At 33.2% G+C, this 19,869-nt stretch overlaps 2 protein-coding genes and 1 long non-coding RNA gene across 3 annotated transcripts; 2 read left to right on the top strand and 1 right to left on the bottom strand.

Annotated features, from left to right (window-relative positions):
- The first annotated feature begins 4,912 nt into the window (after positions 1-4,912).
- LOC143601791 (uncharacterized) lies at positions 4,913-5,985 on the top strand. Its single transcript, XR_013147719.1, has 4 exons — positions 4,913-4,976; positions 5,491-5,535; positions 5,663-5,716; positions 5,802-5,985. It is a non-coding gene; the product is annotated as an uncharacterized LOC143601791 (long non-coding RNA).
- A 4-nt stretch (positions 5,986-5,989) lies between these two features.
- On the top strand, positions 5,990-7,169 carry LOC143601789 (uncharacterized). Its single transcript, XM_077079102.1, has 4 exons — positions 5,990-6,003; positions 6,446-6,713; positions 6,793-6,870; positions 7,061-7,169. The coding sequence occupies exons 2-4, from the start codon at positions 6,453-6,455 to the stop codon at positions 7,109-7,111; spliced, it is 390 nt and encodes a 129-aa protein (XP_076935217.1). The 5' UTR covers positions 5,990-6,003; positions 6,446-6,452; the 3' UTR covers positions 7,112-7,169.
- Positions 7,170-16,414: 9,245 nt separating this feature from the next.
- On the bottom strand, positions 16,415-19,181 carry LOC143601792 (pumilio homolog 12-like). Its single transcript, XM_077079103.1, has 6 exons — positions 18,178-19,181; positions 17,935-18,097; positions 17,455-17,618; positions 17,123-17,381; positions 16,806-16,922; positions 16,415-16,677 (listed from the first exon to the last, which is right to left on the bottom strand). Exons 1-5 carry the CDS (start codon positions 19,179-19,181, stop codon positions 16,815-16,817), a joined length of 1,698 nt encoding a protein of 565 aa, XP_076935218.1. The 3' UTR covers positions 16,415-16,677; positions 16,806-16,814.
- Positions 19,182-19,869: the final 688 nt, after the last annotated feature.

Below are 19,869 nucleotides of genomic sequence, written 5' to 3' on the forward strand. Positions count from 1 at the left end.
TTTGAATATCTAAAATAGAACTATCATAAACTAATTTTATATTTTGTTGGGACATAAATTTCAATTCCATTAATAAATTTAAAAAAATCAAAGTTCCTATAATTTAATATAAATGCATTGACATTGTCAGCTTAATCCTGCTATTTCAACATCTCATGATGAAAATACCAATATCCACTACTTCAAATAAGCATATTTTCTCTCCATGCAGCTTTTATACAACTTGCATTAGCTAAGTTTAAGAGCTAACTAACAATCACATCAGTTTCTTTATCTTTATCTCTAAAATAAATAAAAAATAAAAACTAAAGCATTTAAAAGTGAAAGAATGGTTGTGAGAGAGAAAAATGTGAAGCCTTTATGGCTCCAATATCATGAAAATCAATATATTTTGGTCTCTAATGAATTATTATAAGGGTTATCCAGAGAGATTGAAATATATTTATCTTCAATGCTCATAACTAACTCTAAGCGCACCTCCAACATGAGCCACGTGATGAATGTGACAACTAATATAAAGGAGAGAGGAAGGGTTGCGGAGGTCAATATGGACGCGATCATTGAGGACTTGTGGGAGGGGAAGAGAAAGAAAAAGGGAGGACAACACTAACATTGAGAATAAAGCGAATAACGCGACAACTTTTAAAGCGAATAGTACTACTTCCATAAGCTTAGGGATAATATTAACAATTTTGGGTTAGTTGGTTCTATGAAAATCTTGTTGGCTTATATTTTGGATATAGCATCGCAATAATTCAAAAGGGGCCTTTGTTAAAAGGGGATATCAATGAAATAAAAGTAGACACAATATTTTTTTAATCAAAATAGTTATTTCTGAAAATAGTTATTTGTAGTAATTCTTAACAGCAAACACAATCAGTAAAAGCTACCTCTAAAATCCATTTGATGACACTCTATAAGACTCGAACCTACACCATTGACATTTGACATTTAAATGTGTATCAAATCTTAATGCAATAGGCCAATAGCTCGCTTACTATAAAAGCCTATAATCCATGGGATGGGTCTTGCAAATGGGTTATAACATACCCTAGCCCAATAACATACGGGCCACTTTCTGGCAACAACTCCTAACGCAAAGATAACATTTTGAATTTTACGTGTAGACAAAAACATTGAATGGTATGCATTAATGAGTGGCTCCCTTTCCACATGGGACATGGTTAGACTTTTCCCATGCATGCCATTAAGATTGGATTCTTTTCTAGATTACTCTAAATATAACGGATTAGCTTTGTGGGACTTGAACCCATACTAATTGTGAGGATAGACACTAAATGTAGCTAGAGTAGTAAGTGAGCCGAGCTCGACTAAGCTTTGGCTGGGCTCGTTTAACTTACAGATGGCTCAAACTTAACTTATTTTGTGATTAAATTATAAAACTCGAGCTCTGTTTGTGAGTTGTATTTTATTCTTAAGCACGGCTCGTTTATTATTTATTAATTAGTTTTATATATTTATGATTATTTTTATGTATATTTTTTTGTTGTAGCTTTATGTATAGCATATATAATCATAGTAATTATATATTTTTTTTATGTTGTAATTTTTGACTCTTTTATATATGTTTTTAATTGTAATTTTATATTTTATCATACTATTATCCCTTTATATTATTTGTATATTTTATTACTAACTTTAGAACCTGTGTGATACACGGAATGCTTAAAATAAATATAATTAAGTTATAGAAACTAAATGATTACTTTTTTTTAAACTATATTTTATCAAATTAAATAATTTTATAAGTTCAAATCATATTTTCTAATAGAATATTCATACGAATACGTGGTGTATTCTCACGTAATTTTTTTATAAACACGAAAAAGACCTGTATTGATTTTATAAGTTATAATTATGTTTTTAATGGAATAACAAATTCTAAAAAAATATGATAAGATATTTCACTATTAATGACATAAAAAAAGAGCAAACATATATATTTAATTAACATGAATAAAACATGCTTTTGTATTACATTTTCGAAAGAGATGAATGAACTTCATAAATTCATGGATGTTGAATGAATACATGAGAATAAGATTGATGTTCATTCGTAATTTTCCTTTTTTATTATTTTAGACATATAAATATCGCTCACTGAATTTTACCATAATCATCTCTTACACTCAAAAATGAAAATGTATATAAAAAACACATAAATATTTAGATTATATTGGCATAGATACCTGCACATTTTTAATTCCTATAATTTAGTTAATTTGTTATTTGATTTAAGAAAGGATTAATATGTTTTGATTACACTGACATGATATATGTTTTCGTTAAAAATAGAAAATAGTTTGAGCGGGAAATTTAGGCTATGAATAATTCTCTAAGTAATATGTGTCCACAATTATTTTTTTATTAGAATAGGTAGATTTTCGCTGCTATTACCTACTTATTATTATTATTATTATATAAGTTTACCTTTTTATTTTTAATTTTCCATTTCTATTTATTTTTTCCCTTTGCTGGTTAAGATAAATAAAGGGTGTAAGAGCATTCACATATAATCCATTAAAATCTATGAGTGAAGTTTTATAACGTAGGGAGTGGTTTAGACTTTAGAGTATTCTCAACCTATCCTTCATCCTCATATCTATAATTACACTAAAAAGCCCTACATTTCTCTCTTCTGTGTAATTAAATAATATTTTTTTATACTTTTATCATTATAGTTTTCACTCTCCACTCTATAATTTACAAAAAATCACTACCTTTCCTCAAATTTACAAAAAAATCACAACCTTTTCTCTCTTCACTATATAATTTACACTAACAACCACTCAAAACCCTACCTTATAATTTACAAACTTTCCTCACGAAAATTTGGGGGATAGGATGAGAATGCTCTTAGACTACACGCTATGGGCGCCGTTGGGGGGGGGGGGGTGAGGGCTTCGAAGCCCCTGGTGTTCACGTGGCGCTGACGTGGCATTGTGGAGGGGCTTCGATGCCCCTCACCATAGCATACAGCCTTATGGCCTATTTGGTTCGTAGGGATTCATGGGATTTTAAGGGAATTGGAATTTAAATTCCATTTCTTATGGTTTTTGGTTAGCTAAGAGAAGGAATTGGAATTTGATTCGATTTCCAACCAAATCCTTCAACTAATGGAATTTACAATCCTTCAACTTATCTAAGGAAAGTTTGAAATCCCTTGGAATGTTTATAAAAATACCTAAATAACCCTAGTTGTTCTTCATTATGCTCATCTCCAACATCACAGACGTTTATCTCCGGCCACCGTCACTACATAATTCCAGCCATATCTCAACCAAAATTTCCGGCGAGATCTGAACCGTGTTTTTCGGCGAGTCTGAACTATGTTTTCCGACGAGATCTGAACCGTGTTTTTCGGCGAGTCTGAACTATGTTTTCCGACGAGATCTGAACCATGCTTTCCAGCGAGTCTGAACCAACGAAAGCCCATGTTTTTTCTTCCTATATTTTGATTGCCGGTAGTGGTTGGTAATCGATTTAGGTTTCAACAGACACTGGCTTTGGATTATTGGTGGTCGTCGGCGATTGACAGTTGAAGCACACCTCCTTTGATGGTCGAACACAGGTGGTGGCCGGTGGTTATGGTAGCCGCTGACATTAGAGATGGTAAAAAGTCGTGAATTTTTTTGAAGGGTAATTTTGTCATGTTTTGTATCTTCTCATTCTAATCCAATTCACAGAGTATATAACCAAACACATTATGGAATTCAAAGGAATCCATTCAATTCCAATTCCAATTCCAATTCCGAAACATTCTGCGAAACATTCAAACACATTAGGGTGATGTGAGTGGAGGAGAGAGAAATGCAATGATTTTTTTTATTTGAAACGTTACTATTAATGCCATATAACTTTTTAATATTTTTGAAAGTGGTTGTGAGTGAAAGAAAAAATAATGGTAATGAGAAAGATATAAAAAACATTATTTAATTGAAAATGAGAGGAAAAATGTAGTAATTTTAGTGTAATTCTGGATTTAGAGGCAGGGGAAGGGATGATAATGCTCTAATATACACAGAACATGTGTTCCTTTATAGTGATGTAGTGGTAGGAAGACTAATTTTCTTAATGAATGCCCAGGTTCAATCTCTACACACAACACTTTGGGTGGGCATTGATGACTCAGTGAAAGAATACTAAAGACGTCCGGGTTTACCATCAGTAGACCTTCAGATGGATGAGTTTTCCCAAAATTTAAAATAACTTGGAGATGCTTAAAGGTTTCGTACAGCTGGATTGAATTAGCTGACGATAGCGTTCTACCGATATATCAACCGTACATAATATGTAGACAATTTTCTGTTTTTTAAACATTAAAAAAAATTTTACTAAAGACTATACTGTCAAAAGAAAGTTTAACTATTTTAACTTTTAACCATCACAGAGAAGAAGGGAGAGATGATGTATGTCACGTGCTCCTAATCTCCTACGAGGCTGCTAACCCCAAGGTTAGTTGGAGCCTTAGATGGGTCACATCCAACCCTCCATTTTACATCAAACGGTCCACATCCAATCTACAACTCTTTCAAAAAAAAAAAAAAAAAAAAACTAAAGTATTTCTTATTAGATTTAAAACTGTTACAAAAACCACAACCCCCATTTCTTCGTCTTCTACTCCTCTCCACTGTCAAACATAACTCTCAAACAAAGAACAACAAAATCCCATTTCCCCCAAATATAATTAAATTACAAAACCCATTTTAATGCTCTAAATCATTCAAACCCTAAATTAAATTCATCACTTTCACCATTTTTTGCTTCATCATTTCAACTTTTCATACATGATTCTTTTGGTTTATTGATTAATACAAGATGATTTTAAAGATCTCAAGTTGTTTTTAACAAAGATTATCAACTGGGTATTTTTATATATTGGGTATGATTCTTGTTCCTGGGTCATTTAAGAAATCTTGATTATTAAAGATAAAGATTGCAGCTTTCTTGTTCTTGTAATCTTCCATTATCTGGATGATTTGAAGCTTTTTGATAAGATCTTCATGTTGGTATTCTTCAATTTTTTGATCCTGGCCTTATTATCTTTAAAAATCATGGATACAAATGTTTTTTTTTTTCATTTTCAGATAAAGATTTTTTATTCTTGTTCTTGGTTCATATAAGAAATCTTGATTTTTAAAGATAAAGTTTGCAGCTTTGATGTTTCTTTGTAATCCCTTTTTTTTTTTTGTGCTCTCATGTTCTTAAATGATTATGAAATGCAGGATAATTTAAAGCTTTTTGATAAGATCTCCATGTTGGTATTCTTCAATTTTTTGATCTTGGTCTTATTATCTTTAAAAATCATGGATAAAAATGTTTTTTTTTTCAGATAAAGATTTTTTATTTTTGTTCTTGGTTCACATAAGAAATCTTGATTTTTAAAGATAAAGTTTGCAGCTTTGCTGTTTCTTGTAATCTTTAATTCTTTGTTTGTGTTCTCATGTACTTAATGGTTATGAAATGCAGGATGATTTAGATGATTTGAAGCTTTTTAATTAGATCTCCATGTTGGTATCTTCACTTTCTTGATCTTGGTCTTATCATCTTTAAAAATCATGGATAAAAATGGGACTTTTATCACTTTCAAGAGAGTTTCAAGATTTAACTTAACATGTTCTTGAATGATGTTGAAATGCAGGATGAAATTTTGAAGATTTGATGCTAAAAACAGGTTCCCAGCATATATCTTCATGTGGGTATTAATTATCTATCCACAGTGTTTTTCAATACAATTTTTTGTTCTTGAGTTTAAATGTTTTTAGGGTTGTTGATTTCAGAGGTAAAGATTGAAGCTTTTGGTGTAATGGATAAGTTACAGTGGGGAAACAGAAAGAGATTAAGGTTTGTTAAAGTGAAAGAATCAACGGTTATGAATGGATCATCAGATGGAAATGAAATTGTTGTGAAGAAAAAAATAACATCTCAACGTGTTGATCGAAGGGTTGTAAATGAACAAGATTCTCCTCAACGTGTAAACAGGTAAAAAATAATTAAAAGATTAATTTTTTATTAATTTTATGGATATCCCACATGATTTTTTGATTATTTACTTCCATATTTAGCTCAAATTGCTCTTAATCTTGTGTTTTCTTGATGGAAACACTAGATCTGTACCCATTTGAAATTATATTATTTTTCCTTAATTTGTTGATTATTTTAATAATTATAAGGCAAAAGAAAACAAGGGGTTTGTTTAGAAACCAGAGAAAAAGATAAAGTTTGGTGCTTTTTATTAATTCATAGTTGCCTTTGTTGAATGCATCTATAAAGCCTTTTGTGTGTGTTATTTTGATAAAATATAAATCACAATCTATGTGCAAACAAGTACTTGATTCTTTGTTAAGTTTCTCATAAGCATAGAATTAGATTGGTTTTTGGGTTGTTTTCTTGCTTTCTGATTCAATTTAGGGGTTACCAACAGGAAGATAATGTCGACTTTATCAACGCCCGAAAAAGAAGATCGATATTACATGACGCGGGGTTCAACCGGAGCCGGGGTTGAGGAAAGTAGCAGCAGCAAGAAGGTGTTAACAATGGAAGCAAAGAAAGAGAGTAAAAAGACAGTTTGGCCCAAATTGTTCACTACATTATCAAGCAAAGAGAAAGAAGAAGACTTTATGGCTATGAAAGGGTGCAAACTGCCTCAAAGGCCTAAGAAAAGAGCCAAGACAATTCAAAGAACCTTACTTGTAAAATTACTAAAATACCCTTTTGATCTTGAGTTAAAATTTTGTTAGTTTTGATTGAATCTTGATGTTTTGAATGCAGTTGGTAAGTCCAGGTGCATGGTTATCTGATCTATGCCAAGAAAGATATGAAGTTAGAGAGAAGAAGACTTCTAAGAAGGTTGGTCAGATCTTGCTAGAATGACTTGTACTTTGATGTATTGATAGTTATGTCACTTGTGGCTTTGTTTTGGATTTGAAACCCCCCCTTGTAACCAAATTTGGAGCAATGGTGCTGTAGTAACTTGTACCCTGTGCAGTAAAAGTTGTGTATGATGTTATAACAAGTTGTACATTTGTCTTCTTGGCAGAAACCAAGAGGATTGAAGGCAATGGGAAGCATGGAAAGTGATTCAGAATGAGACTTGCAGAACAAGATATTGAATTTGGGTAGGATTTTGGTTTAGAGTTGGAACGAGATGGACAGATGGTTGATATTTGGATGATATGTTATTTCAATATCTACTTTTTAATACATGTCTAATTAATATTTTCAATCATTTAACATTTTTTCTTTAACCATATTGGTTTCACTTTTGATTGACTATGCTTTTGCTTGTTAGAACATTCTCGATCAATGGAGAAGTATAGGTTGAAAACCCTCTTGAGTTGAAAAAATCCGTAAAAACCCTATGTAATATTGTTTTTTTTTTGTAACACATAATATATGTTGTTACACTTAATACAAAATATCGAAAACATAAAAAAAATGTTTTGCTATTTTTTTAGTAATTTATATATATGTTTTCAAGAGAGAGAAAGTGACTTTAACATTTTTTATTAACTTTAATTGTGAACCACAAGATTTAATCTTTAATTAAAGACATATGGTTGAGAGAGAAAAATTAGTGATTTTTTGTAAATTTGGGAGAAATGTAGTGATTTTTTGTAAATTATAGGGTGGGGAGAGAAAACTGTAATGATAAAAGTATAAAAAAAATATTATTTAATTAAACTGTAGAGAGAGATGTGGTGTTATATAATGTAATTATGAAGATGGGAATAGGGGACGGACTGGGAATGCTTTTACCTCCTCTTTAAGTCTCTTAGCCATGAGCTGATGAGCATGAATTCCAATAAAGATTTTGTATACATAGAGCCGGTTGATGAAAAAAGAGATTTTTGGGTACAAAACGAACTAAGTATTCATGATTCGGGCATATGCGTTGGTTAAATAAAAGTGATTATGGGCGCATTGTTGTAATGGTTTAAATGTCTTATTATAATCGTATAATTGGTTCAAACGTCATATCCAGATAACTTTAATGCATTGTAGTAACTGTTTTAAACATACAGTTAAAGCTAGCTTAGACGTCTTCTTGTAATTGCTAGCTTCTATTAGAATGCCGTGTTTAAAATATAGTAATGCAATACTAAAATTGAACCGGTTCGCAACAAGGGTGTGGCAATACATTAAACAATGGTGTAAGATACCACCAATTTATGCTTTCTCCATCCATGACATGCTCGGTTTTCATCTAAACTTGTAGTTTGGTGCTTTTAAGGAAGAAGCGGTACATACAGTCTCAGTACATACAGTCTCGCTAATTGTTATCGGCAATTCAGCATGCTGGTGCATATGGAAAGCATTGAACGAGGCGATTTTCAATTTTAGACAACCAACATTCAAGTGTGTGATGGAAGAATTAAAAGCATAAGCTTTATGCAAGTCAAATATAGGGAAAAACTCAAGTCTCTCAAATGAGGTAAATGATGTATTTTTAGAGCGTAGCTGGTATTTTTGTGGTGTGTGTGTGTTTTCTTGTGCATACTGGCGTTTTTGTTTTTGTTTATTTTCTTGCTAAGTCTATGTAAGCTGCATTCCCAAAAAAAAATATAGACATCAAAAGAAATATATTTGAAGATGTACAGAATTTTAATGTTTACCCGATTTAGCATCTTGCCTTTTACATATCGTGTTAAACCAAACAATTTAATCAAATATAGGTATTTTGAGCACTAAGAGTTTTAACTTCACTATGATTTGACACTCTGAACATGAACTCATATTGAAATGATGCATGTTACCATCACGAGTTCTTTTACCAGTTTCAAAAGGGAATGACGAATCAAGACCAAACATAATGTCACGTTATGAAATGTAAAAAGATTGTGTCTAGAATTAGCTACACGCCCGTGCCTGTGGCCACACTTGGGAGTCACCTATCATATCAAGGTTTATACCTCACAGTTACGTAATGAATGTATACATATAATATATATGCACCATAGTGATATCTTGAGTGCAACTTAAGGTTACGTGTTATAGAAGGGTAAAATCTAATATTTGAAAAGGGCAGATATCACCCCGTAAGCAGTGATGTGGAAAAAAGAGCTTTCACATTTAAAACATATGTTATGGTGAGATGAAATGTGATAACATGATGAAGTAGAGACAAATTCTTGGCTATATAATAACTATTAATTAAAAAATAAAAAATCAACATATACCTGGTGCTCGTTACCTCCCTCACGCTCCCACCTTTCTTGCCCTATGGTGCTTGTTTAGTAGTGGTCACCGTGAAACTATGCTAGGTGGCCACCCTTTGACGCCCCTCTTCTTTCCTATTAACACACAGCCCCTAACACCATAGCCATAGCGCGCGCACCATGGTCCTGACTCCTTTCATGCGGCACGGGACCATTCAGACCTCTTACATTATTTCTTTTACATAAAGCATGTAATCATGTATTTTTATCTTTTTTCTTTTACATAAAGCATGTATTCAGAACTCTTACATTATTTTTCACTAAAGCATGTAATCATGTATTTTTATCATAGTTTTATTGAAGTGACCCCCTTTGATATTTCTCATCCTTTTGTCCTATATATACTTTTAATCTATAAACTTTTAATTGCATGGTTTTTGGTTCGAAAGTGAAATGCACACTACGCATGTTATTTTATTGGTTGCTAAATAAATATTAATTTGTTGTTTATGAAATGTTTCTTGTAAACAACTTAGAACATTTTTATACAGAAAGTGTGCTGCGTATGTGTGTGCGCCTTCACCTCTGGCTCTAGCCTCGACTCCAGGGAAGTTATCGCCTCGGGGCACCTCATATTCTTAAAACCAGAACCTTGGCATTTCTTGAAATTTTACAATATGTTTTACAAACTATTTTTTATTTTGTTTCAAAGCTTAAAACCCATATGTATTCACTTGACGTTTCTAATGAGTATAATACACTAATGTATACATCTACGAAAGCCGACATAAAGAACCGGAGCCTCTACTTGCTATGCTCATGTTATGTACTTATTATGTGTACACTAATGTTATCACAAGGTACTTTTGAACCCATGTCCTTGTGTACTGAACGCACCCCACATTCATTGATCAACAAGCTTTTACATATATATATATATATATATATATATATATATATATATATATATATATATATATGGGAGGGATATTTTGAGAACCATGGTGAGTTTTAAGAACTTAAGAACTTCAATTCTAGGCCACACATTTAATTAAATGGATTGGAATATGTGGTTGAGATTAAATCTGGCAAAAACGTCAAAGTATAAGAGAGAATAAATATGTAAGTGGTTACACTAACTTTTACGTCCGTTACACATGTGTAAAAAGTTGACTTGGTGCGTAAAAAATTGTGTAATTTTTTTACGTGTATGTAACTTACATATATTACGCATGTGTAAAAAAAATTCGGAAAAAAAAATCGTTACACTGAGTTCTTAAAACTCAAAGGGGTTCTTAATTGAAATCTCCCCTATATATATATATATAGGGGAGGGTTAACGTCCAAATGAAATTAACGTGCTAAACATGAGAATCAAGTAGAGTCTTTATATATACAAGTAGAGTAATTATGTAATTACACCATAGAGTAATTACGTAATTACTCTACTTGTATATATAATTACTCTACTTGATTCTCACGTTTAGCACGTTAATTTCATTTGTATTTGATCCAAACCCTATATATATATATATATATATATATATATATAGAGAGAGAGGAAGTATAAAATGAAAACCCACTTGTGAAAACCCTATGTAACATCGTTTTATTTTGTTACACACGTAATATATGTTGTAACATTTAATACAAAACATCGAAAACTAAAAAAAAAATTGTTTTGCTATTTTTTAACATTTTTTACTAATTTTTATATATGTTTTCAGGAGAGAGAAAAAATTATATTTATATTTACATTTTTTATTAACTTTAATTGTAGACCTCAAGTTTTAAACTTTAATTAAAAATGTGGTTGATAATGAGTTTCTAGAGTTTTCACAACTCAAGTGGGTTTTTATTTTAACCTTACCCTATATATATATATATAGTTGACAGGTGGCTTACATAACAAACTAAGGACGCATTCTTTTGAACCTAAAGGCTATATAATCAAGTCTATAATACAAAAGCACAATAAAGATATCAAAATACACAAAAACTGGATGTATAACAATCTTATCTACATCCTAATATGTTCATCAGAATTCACACGCAAACATATGTAATGACTCTTGATGACACATGTTCTGGGTGGAAACCATCGAGACCCTAAAGAAGGCGGTGCATTTGATAACGAGACAAAACCGCAATACATGCACACATTGTTGCAGAGCATGTATAGACTATGCTCAATAAAGTCCTGCTGCAACATAGGAGCCGACTTGAAATTACAAAGAAATTGAACCAAAATCCATCAAACCAGGAGGCTACGACTTACAGATTACAGACGAGAGGAAAATGACAACTAGAGGGACCCCATGACTATTTAGGAATCTATAGATTAGTATATAAAGTAATCTGCAGAAGAAGAATACTTAACATAAAACATCTAAAATCCCAATTCTTGATCACCTTAACATCCAATTTAGGGAAGAACTATACCAATCACGCCTCAACCTCAGTCATGCTATCAAGACTCTAGATTATAAATATCATAAAAGTATTATGATACGTACCCGGTCATCTATTCCCACCTAAACCAAATTAACTAAACGATTTCGTAGGATACATAGTGCCAGTTTAGTCAGTAATCGTAGTTAGCAGTAGTACTGGTAATCCCATTCTTCATTTTCTATTGGACCGCCGATGTTCATGTCATCAGTTTTATCACTATAAACTAGACACTTAAAATTTAATGCTTCTCGAATTGGATTTCAATATATTCGTTCAAATTCACAGTCACACCACACTACATGTGCCTAAATTCATCAGAGCAAGTAATCAAACTATTATAATGAATCTAGTAATCTACAGAGTAAGTAAATCAGAGTATTTCGGCCGATAATCCTCTATTCTTACATTCAATCAATCATATAATATTATCAACTAACAACATACATATATATATATATATATATTGATTTATTATAAACAAGCTATTAACTATATAATAAACAGGACTAATAACAATAATTAGGGTTCAAAATCACATACATATTTCAAAATCAGTCCGAATGCGAATCGGAATACGAATCACGAACATGGTGATCGTAACGTAAATATCCACCAGCACCAGCAGAACTGTTATCGGAATCATAATCCGATTCATCATCATCATCATCATCATAATAATAAGCGTAATACGATTCGTTACTAACTGTTGGAGGCACACAGAAGAAGTTCCCAAATAGCAAGCCGACCTAATTGCTGAAGAGGAAAACAGATAACGAGATCTCATCGCTGGTGATTCGATCGGAGATGCATGCTACCGACTGCCATACGTCGGCGGATACAGTGGCTACTGATGCAACGAGCACGGTGTTGAAAACCATTAGGGCTGAAGATTTGGGGGTGGCTTCTGTTGTTTGTCATCATAACTGATTGTTGTTGTTGTGTAGTTGGTGGTGGAATAAAATAAAATAAAATAAAATATAAGTTACCTGTATTAAACGCAAGTGTCATGAATCATGATTATTGCTTTGGCGTAAAATGAATAATAAAAAATTTTAAACAAAAAGAAAGTTCCAGACCTAGTGGCTCGTTCCGACTTGTTGATTGTTGGACATGAATTGAGGCGCGTGTAAAAATCGATTAATTGAATTGAAACGGAGGTTGGTTTTTAAACCGAACGGGTTTGAAACCGATAATATAAGAGTTTGGAACTGAATATTGTTGTAAGTTTGGGACCGGTATATAGTGTTGACGCAGAGGCCGGTTTTGAACCGATAGCTCATGAATAGATACTAAAAAACTGGATGTATGTATGTATGTATGCGTGTGGGTGTGGGTGTGGGTGTGGGTGTGGGTGTGTTAAAAAGGCATTTTTATACAAAACAGTTCCAACTCAAACCAGATTTAAACCGAACTTGAACTGGTTCAGTTCCAAATCGAACCCATAGGGTTACGGATTCATTTAGGGATGAGCTTGGACGGTACCGATCCCGAAATTTTAAAATATTTGGTACCGTACCGAAATGTTCGGTTCGATACCGGTATTTTATACAAAATTAGGAAAATACCGGTACCGGATACAAGAAAGTCGTTACACAAGAAAATACGGTACGATACGGATTCATTTAGAAGCAGTAGAAAATACTTGTATTTTATACAAAATTAGGGATTGAACAATCCCTCAATCGAATTAGGAAAATCGTTACACAAGAAAGTCGGAGCAACCCCTACGTGCTACTACTTCTAACTCGATTCCAAACTTCGATCACCACTTTCAATTGTGTGCGTGCACGGTAACTATTTAAAGAATATCGTTATTACAAAAGTAATTTGAAGTAAAATAACAATGAGAACTAAGTAAATATTTACCTTTATTGTTGTAAGGGATTGAGGGATTGTTCAAACCAAAACTAAAAGAAAAATGCTTGAGAGATGTGATAACTGCATAACATACTTGTACATCTTGCTTTAACTATTTAGGGGTGTAAACGAGCCGAGTCGCATGCGAGCCACTTGAGCTATGATTGATAAAAAGCTTGAAACAAGCCGAGCGTTCTCAAGCTTGAGCCAAGCCCAAGCCTCAAATAAAGATCGTGTAATTTTCGAGCCCAAGCTCAAGCCTTGCATATTTTTAAAATATTTCTCTTTTGGACTTCTAAGTATTAAAATTTTACATTGTACAACCGAGCTTTAGCTCATTTAAGGTACTACACGAGCTCGAGCCAAGTTTCAATTCATTGAAGTTTTTTTTTTCAAATATATAAAAATAATACAAAAAAAAGGTATATAAGTGAAGTAATAAATAATAAACGAGCTGATTATGACATAAATAAAGCATTGGGTTGAACTCAACCAGAGCTTAAAAAATAACTAACGAGCCGAGTTCGAGTTAAAAACTAAAACTAAAAGTAAGCCGAGTGCGAGCTCTCGTAAGTTAAAACAAGTTGAGCTCGAGCTTAGCTCGTTTACAACCGCTACAAGTGTTATACGAATGGTTTGACCTTTGATAAGAAGGCACCATCTGTATGTCTACACTTTACAATGAATGCATCCTAATCTTATTCCTATTTCATTTCATCAACTTCAAATTTTTGTTTTTATCCAACCCAATTTAAAACCAAATGTCCATCAATGTCATGGTAATAATAATACATGTTACAAACCATAATCAGCGACAACTAGAGGGTTGTAACGGCGCAAAGGAGGAAGATTGAGACCTCTGTTACAACCAAACCGGATAATGTTGGTCTCAGTTTTCTTCATGTTGCCGGTGCTGTTACTAGTCTTTATCATCAACTAGTTTGAGACCCGTCTACTATACGGGTAGTTCTTAAAAATACAATATTTAATAAATAATCGATATACAAGAAACAATGAACCTATTAAACAATATTAATACATAGTCGTTGTGCAATAATCTTTGAAACAATTATAAAGTAAATATTTGAAAAAAAAAATATGAAGTAAATATTAAATTAACAAATTTTTGAAGCATAAATTTCAAAAATTGTAAATATTATTTTACTATTATAAATTTGTTAAAAATGGTAAGGTTTAATGTGTGAGTAATAAGTGACAAAACTTGTAGCTTTTTATTAGAGAGTATAGATATGAGAATTTGCAATTGGTTTCTTTTGAAGCTGGTCGAAAGCATTCACTCGTGAGATCTATAAACCTTAACTTGAGTTTTTATTTTTGTTGGTTGTGTTTGACTTTTGAGTCAAATTTGGTACTTTCTAAATTTGAAATGTGATCAAAATCTTTTAACTGAAAAAATGGATCCGAAACCAAAAAAAAAAAACGAATTAGAAAGGAAAACTGACGAGTTGGTTTTATGCTTCTGTAAAACCGAACTTGTATTCAGTTTTGCGTTAAATAAAAACCGAAAAACTGAACTGAACCGAGTTTCTAGATTTTTATTTTTAATTTTAAGAAATTTATAATAATTCAATAAATATGTAACACAAATATATTTTAGCGCAAATGTATAATAATTATTTACTTATTAATTAGGCAGAAATTCATTATTTTCGTCAATTCTCTTTCTCTCTCTCTCTCTTTCTAAAAAATTTTCAAGCTCAAATGACAAAACCCAAAAAAACAAACGGAATAGCTTTCGAAAATTCAAATTGGTTCAGTTTTAGTCCAAAACCGACTCAAACCAAACGTGCCCACCCTTCTAATGCTCAATTGTTTTGTTTATAATTACTTTTTGAGTCAACATGTAGAATTTCCCCTTTTGAAATTTGTTGCATCTGGTCATGTTTTTTTATTTTTTTTATTTTGTGTGTTATTTAATTAGTTGCAATTCTTTTGCTAAGTTAAAGCCTAGTAAAACCGCGTTAACATGTTGTGTAACATGAATAGTTACATTGTTGGTTAAATGTACATAAAAAAAACCCTTAAAAAGGGTTGGCCACACTAATTAGGTTAAGCTAGTGTATTAACCTGCACTAGAAACAAAATGTATTGATAAGCATATTATAAATTTGGCATTTTGAGGACACAAAACTAGATTATCACCGCAAGATTGTTCATTGCGAACTTAGAAGACACGCGAGTAACAATGGTATAGATGAGGGAACCGGGAAGTAATAATAACGACATCATCTACATTAAGAAGAAGATCATGAAATAACTTATTCAAGTGGCATACATAGGTCATGAAATAATTAACAGATTATAGACAGTGTGAAGTTATATGTTGGTGTGACAATGCAGACGAAGGTGCACGCGTGGATTTTATCACAAATTCTGGAGGGAAAATCTGTTACTTCAACCGACATCATCGCATTTGTGCAGGTGTTTCTTAACTCTAGTCTGTCTCGGATCATGTATTATGTTTATATTTTATATAGTTACGATCGTGTGCCTAATTTTTTCATGCAGAAAGCGCTCAATAAAACATTGTCACCTGATTCTCATCTGAACAAGGCTTCCGCTAGCACAACAACTTCCATTGAAAATCGAGAACCAGGTGAGAACGCGTCTCAAGATATGGAAGAGGACCCTCCTCGTGTTTAAGCTTCAACAATCTTTTTAGGAACTTTTAAATTAACAATTTCATGGTTATAACATTTATGTTAGGACCTTGTGATTATGAGAGTATTTTGTTAATTTCACATTAATATGTGAAATTACCTTTAATGCTCTTGAATTAGTATTCAAATATTATTCAAAGAATAACAACTCTTAAGGTTATAGTTCTACAAACAATACGACATATAAAGCTCAAAATGCGTGCTCAAATGAGCGCATCGGCTTGTGTATGCATACCCTGCATGCACAGACATAAAGCCGATTTATCCTTAATTGCACCAAAAAAACCTCAGCAACTACTTCTAGTTGAACGACAAACAACACAACGGATGGTCAAACCCTTCACGTAACAAGAACTCACCCACGCCATAATGTGGCACGAGGAGTTCTGTACTTCCGACCTAGTCTCTTGCACAAACACATATAGCCGCTAACGGCTAATAGAAGCTTTTAAAATCTTTATTTCTAAAAACAAACGACGGCCTTAACTAGAAACAGAATCTTGAACCTGCAACAAAAACTAGATGAGATTTAGATTCTGTTTGTTTATGCAAGTTTATAACGTTACACGTTTCACATATAATGGGCCTCACACGATAAAAATTTATGATAAAAAATAAGGGTATGACATCTTACTGAATTGGCTTATTTTTTGAGGCCGTTACTTGACAAAACCTTTTTGCCATACGGGCTTGTGCGTAGCGTGGGGACATGCGGCTTTATTGCCTCGACTAACGCCTCACGCAGAGCTCCCTGAATGAGACAACTAAATATAAACATGTATGCATGCAGTTGAAAAACAAAATGACTAACAATTTAAACAATAGGTGGATTTTTTTAAACTCGAGCCCGTTTTAATATTTTAAATTTTTTAAAACGATCCATTTTGACCTGAACACAGTTTGATCAAGCCGACCGTTACTAAATGCAAATCACTTGAAAAATATACCAACCTTTGAAGAACGAAGCGCTGCCTGGATAACATAGTTTCCATACGGATCCTGCAAGATTTGATCTAAACGAGGATTATTCATCAACTCGTTGACAATACAAACACGACACTCTTCTCGTGCATATTTAAGGCACTTTTCAACAACGTTACTACTGTACTTCTGCATCGCGAGGTCACCATAGTTACCCTCCAGCTGATCAAGAATGGCTGATGTTGCCCATGGAAGTTGAAGCTCAAACACATATTGTACAACATAGTTTCTGAAAATGCATAATTTAGTTAGTCATGGAATATTGCTAACAGCATAATTAATATGGTCAGCTTAGGGTGTACCCGTATGGATCTTGTGAAAGAATTAGAGCATTTGAAGTGATCTCACGAACCAGGCGCCTTCGTGGTTCACCATCAGAATGGCTCAAACATTTCTGAAGCACACAGCATCCGTGCCGGTCTGTTGCCAGTTCCATGCATTTCACAGTTGCAGCTTCAAATAGAAACTGAAAGGCCATATACACGAATACACTATATATTTGAATCATATAATTTAAACTTTAAGTCAAAAATAGTATGTTACATTATGCAGTTTGATTTACAGTTTTCATGTCTTGCTTCTTGATCGATGATCATAACACTATAAAGATTCCAAAAGAGTTTGGATGTGCGTTTTGAATACGATTGCATGATTTTGAACGGTTAGAGAATCAGTTACTAATAGTATGCAATTCTTTTCCAAAAATGGTTCATTTTTAGAAGGCTTATGACAAAAGTCACTATCTGAGATAACAATATGCATGCTTGTTCTATAGTTTATACCTCATTGAATTCGGGTTTTAGGTACAGCAAGAACCGCTGCGCCACATGATTGCCATTCATGTTCTTCATCAAGCCAATGATGCCGGGCTTCAGAGCAGAAACAACCATAGAACATTGTTCACGCGTCTTGAGAGTTTCAACAACCTTTTGGACAGCGCGAGTGCTGCAAATAAACAACAATAATAACAATAATTTGATACAGTTATCAAAAAATGGTAAAAAAAAAAGGAAAAGAAAGCAAACCCGTGCATATCACATGAAATCCTAACAAGATCTCCAGGCTTTCGAGTAATCACACGAAGAATCTGCATATGTTGATGCTTGTCGCATACGTCGAGAAGCTTCTGAACAAGATAGTTTCCAAAAGGGTCGATCATTAGTTCAATAATATGAACAATAACCTCTCGAAAAATGTTCTCCAAATCTTCGCGAGTCCCTTCAGAAAACTTCTTCTGCAACGAACGGCATCCTTGCTGATCTTTAGCCATGCAGTATATCCTCTCACCAAGATCATCAGATTTTTGTGTCGGTTGCTTAACGACACTCGAAACAGGGTCTTTTCGTTCAAAGCTACCAAATTTTAGAGACCCAAGAGGGTCACGGGCCAGCCCTGCACGCGACCTGGTGAGTATCCGTTCAGGAACCTTTTGGTTCGAGCCGTGCATTCCATTAGCATGGTTCATGAACCGAGTTAGCGAAGGTGGGGCAGTTTGTTGACTTTCCAAATGCAGATTCTTACAAAACTGGTGCATATGAAGCTGATGATGATAATCATGCTCACTTTCAAGATTCCTCCAAGTTACATGAGGCTCGGGTTTTTGTTGCGAATTAGGATGATAAAACAACTGTTGTTGATTCATATTCAGATTTGGGATCATAGGGATCGCCACGAGTTGTTGACCGTTAAAGTCAACCCCGTTAAAAGGAGTTGGAGTATTAACCAAAGGCGCAGTTGGAGAGAGCATGATCGGCCCGTCTTTGATGCTTAAATCTTGGAAAACCGACGCGAATGATCGGTCATTCAGAAGATTTCCTTCAATGAATTGAACCCTTTTCATGGATAACTTTTCATCACTTAGTGTGTCAAGAAATGTTCCATTTTCTGGAGGTGTGTAGAGGTTTTTCGGGTTCTTGAAAGAGTTAAAGACCCTGAATTCTTCAGTGTTTGCAGTCACGGTAGCTCGTGGTATCTCACCGAGAAGCTTATCAAACTCGTCATATTCCATTTCGTGAACTCGCTCAGGCATTTTACACGATTCGTAAGTACTTCTTCTACCTCTGCTTGAGAATAAAGATGATTAGTATCACTCATTCTGGACAATTTTTTATATTTTTACAAGAAAATATTTAGCGTCTAGGACTTAGGACACTAAGTAAGACGAGACATCTACGACTAAACGTGTCATTTAAAATGAAAATACCAAGCACAAGTCGACGACTTAACATTTCCAAGGGCTATTATAAGACTTAAATCAATTGTTTTTCTTAGATTCATTACATGATCTTTGTAACCAGCTAACGAATTCTTTCTTTTAAGTTTTGTCTTGTAGTGGCTAGATTCACAGTATGTCACTACAAGACAAAACTCCTAACGACAAGAGAATTTGTTACCGCTAATAACGAATCATAGAAACAAAGCTAAAAAAGCACTGAATATCAACAACTAAAATATCCCACTTTTACATAAAAGAAAATGACAATCTAACAATAATACAAAAGAAAATTCCAAAAAAAGAGAATGATTGAATCAAGAGAAGACCACATTGTCAAAAACAAACAATAGATACATACACCAAATCAGATTCTATATAACACGTACAACATTCAAAATGGATCATTTCATCAAACATCAAACAAATATGTAACATTATTAATATCAAAAACAAAAGATCAACATTCTTTAATAAATATTGGATTTGATCTAATAAAAAGGAC

This window comes from Bidens hawaiensis, unplaced genomic scaffold (assembly GCF_021521415.1).
Source record: "Bidens hawaiensis isolate Kalapana, Puna unplaced genomic scaffold, B.hawaiensis_p1.1 tig00057099_1, whole genome shotgun sequence".
Lineage (NCBI taxonomy): Eukaryota > Viridiplantae > Streptophyta > Magnoliopsida > Asterales > Asteraceae > Bidens > Bidens hawaiensis.

What these genes read in the sequence shown, in the direction of transcription:
- LOC143601789 (XM_077079102.1), top strand. Translation starts at nt 6,453, where the DNA reads ATGTCGACTTTATCAACGCCCGAAAAAGAAGATCGATATTACATGACG. An exon ending in CAATTCAAAGAACCTTACTT is followed by an intron (nt 6,714 to 6,792) that starts GTAAAATTACTA and finishes TTTTGAATGCAG; the next exon opens with TTGGTAAGTCCAGGTGCATG. An exon ending in AGAAGAAGACTTCTAAGAAG is followed by an intron (nt 6,871 to 7,060) that starts GTTGGTCAGATC and finishes TCTTCTTGGCAG; the next exon opens with AAACCAAGAGGATTGAAGGC.
- LOC143601792 (XM_077079103.1), bottom strand. Translation starts at nt 19,181, where the DNA reads ATGCCTGAGCGAGTTCACGAAATGGAATATGACGAGTTTGATAAGCTT. An exon ending in TAAAACCCGAATTCAATGAG is followed by an intron (nt 17,619 to 17,934) that starts GTATAAACTATA and finishes ATGGCCTTTCAG; the next exon opens with TTTCTATTTGAAGCTGCAAC. An exon ending in CTTTCACAAGATCCATACGG is followed by an intron (nt 17,382 to 17,454) that starts GTACACCCTAAG and finishes ATGCATTTTCAG; the next exon opens with AAACTATGTTGTACAATATG.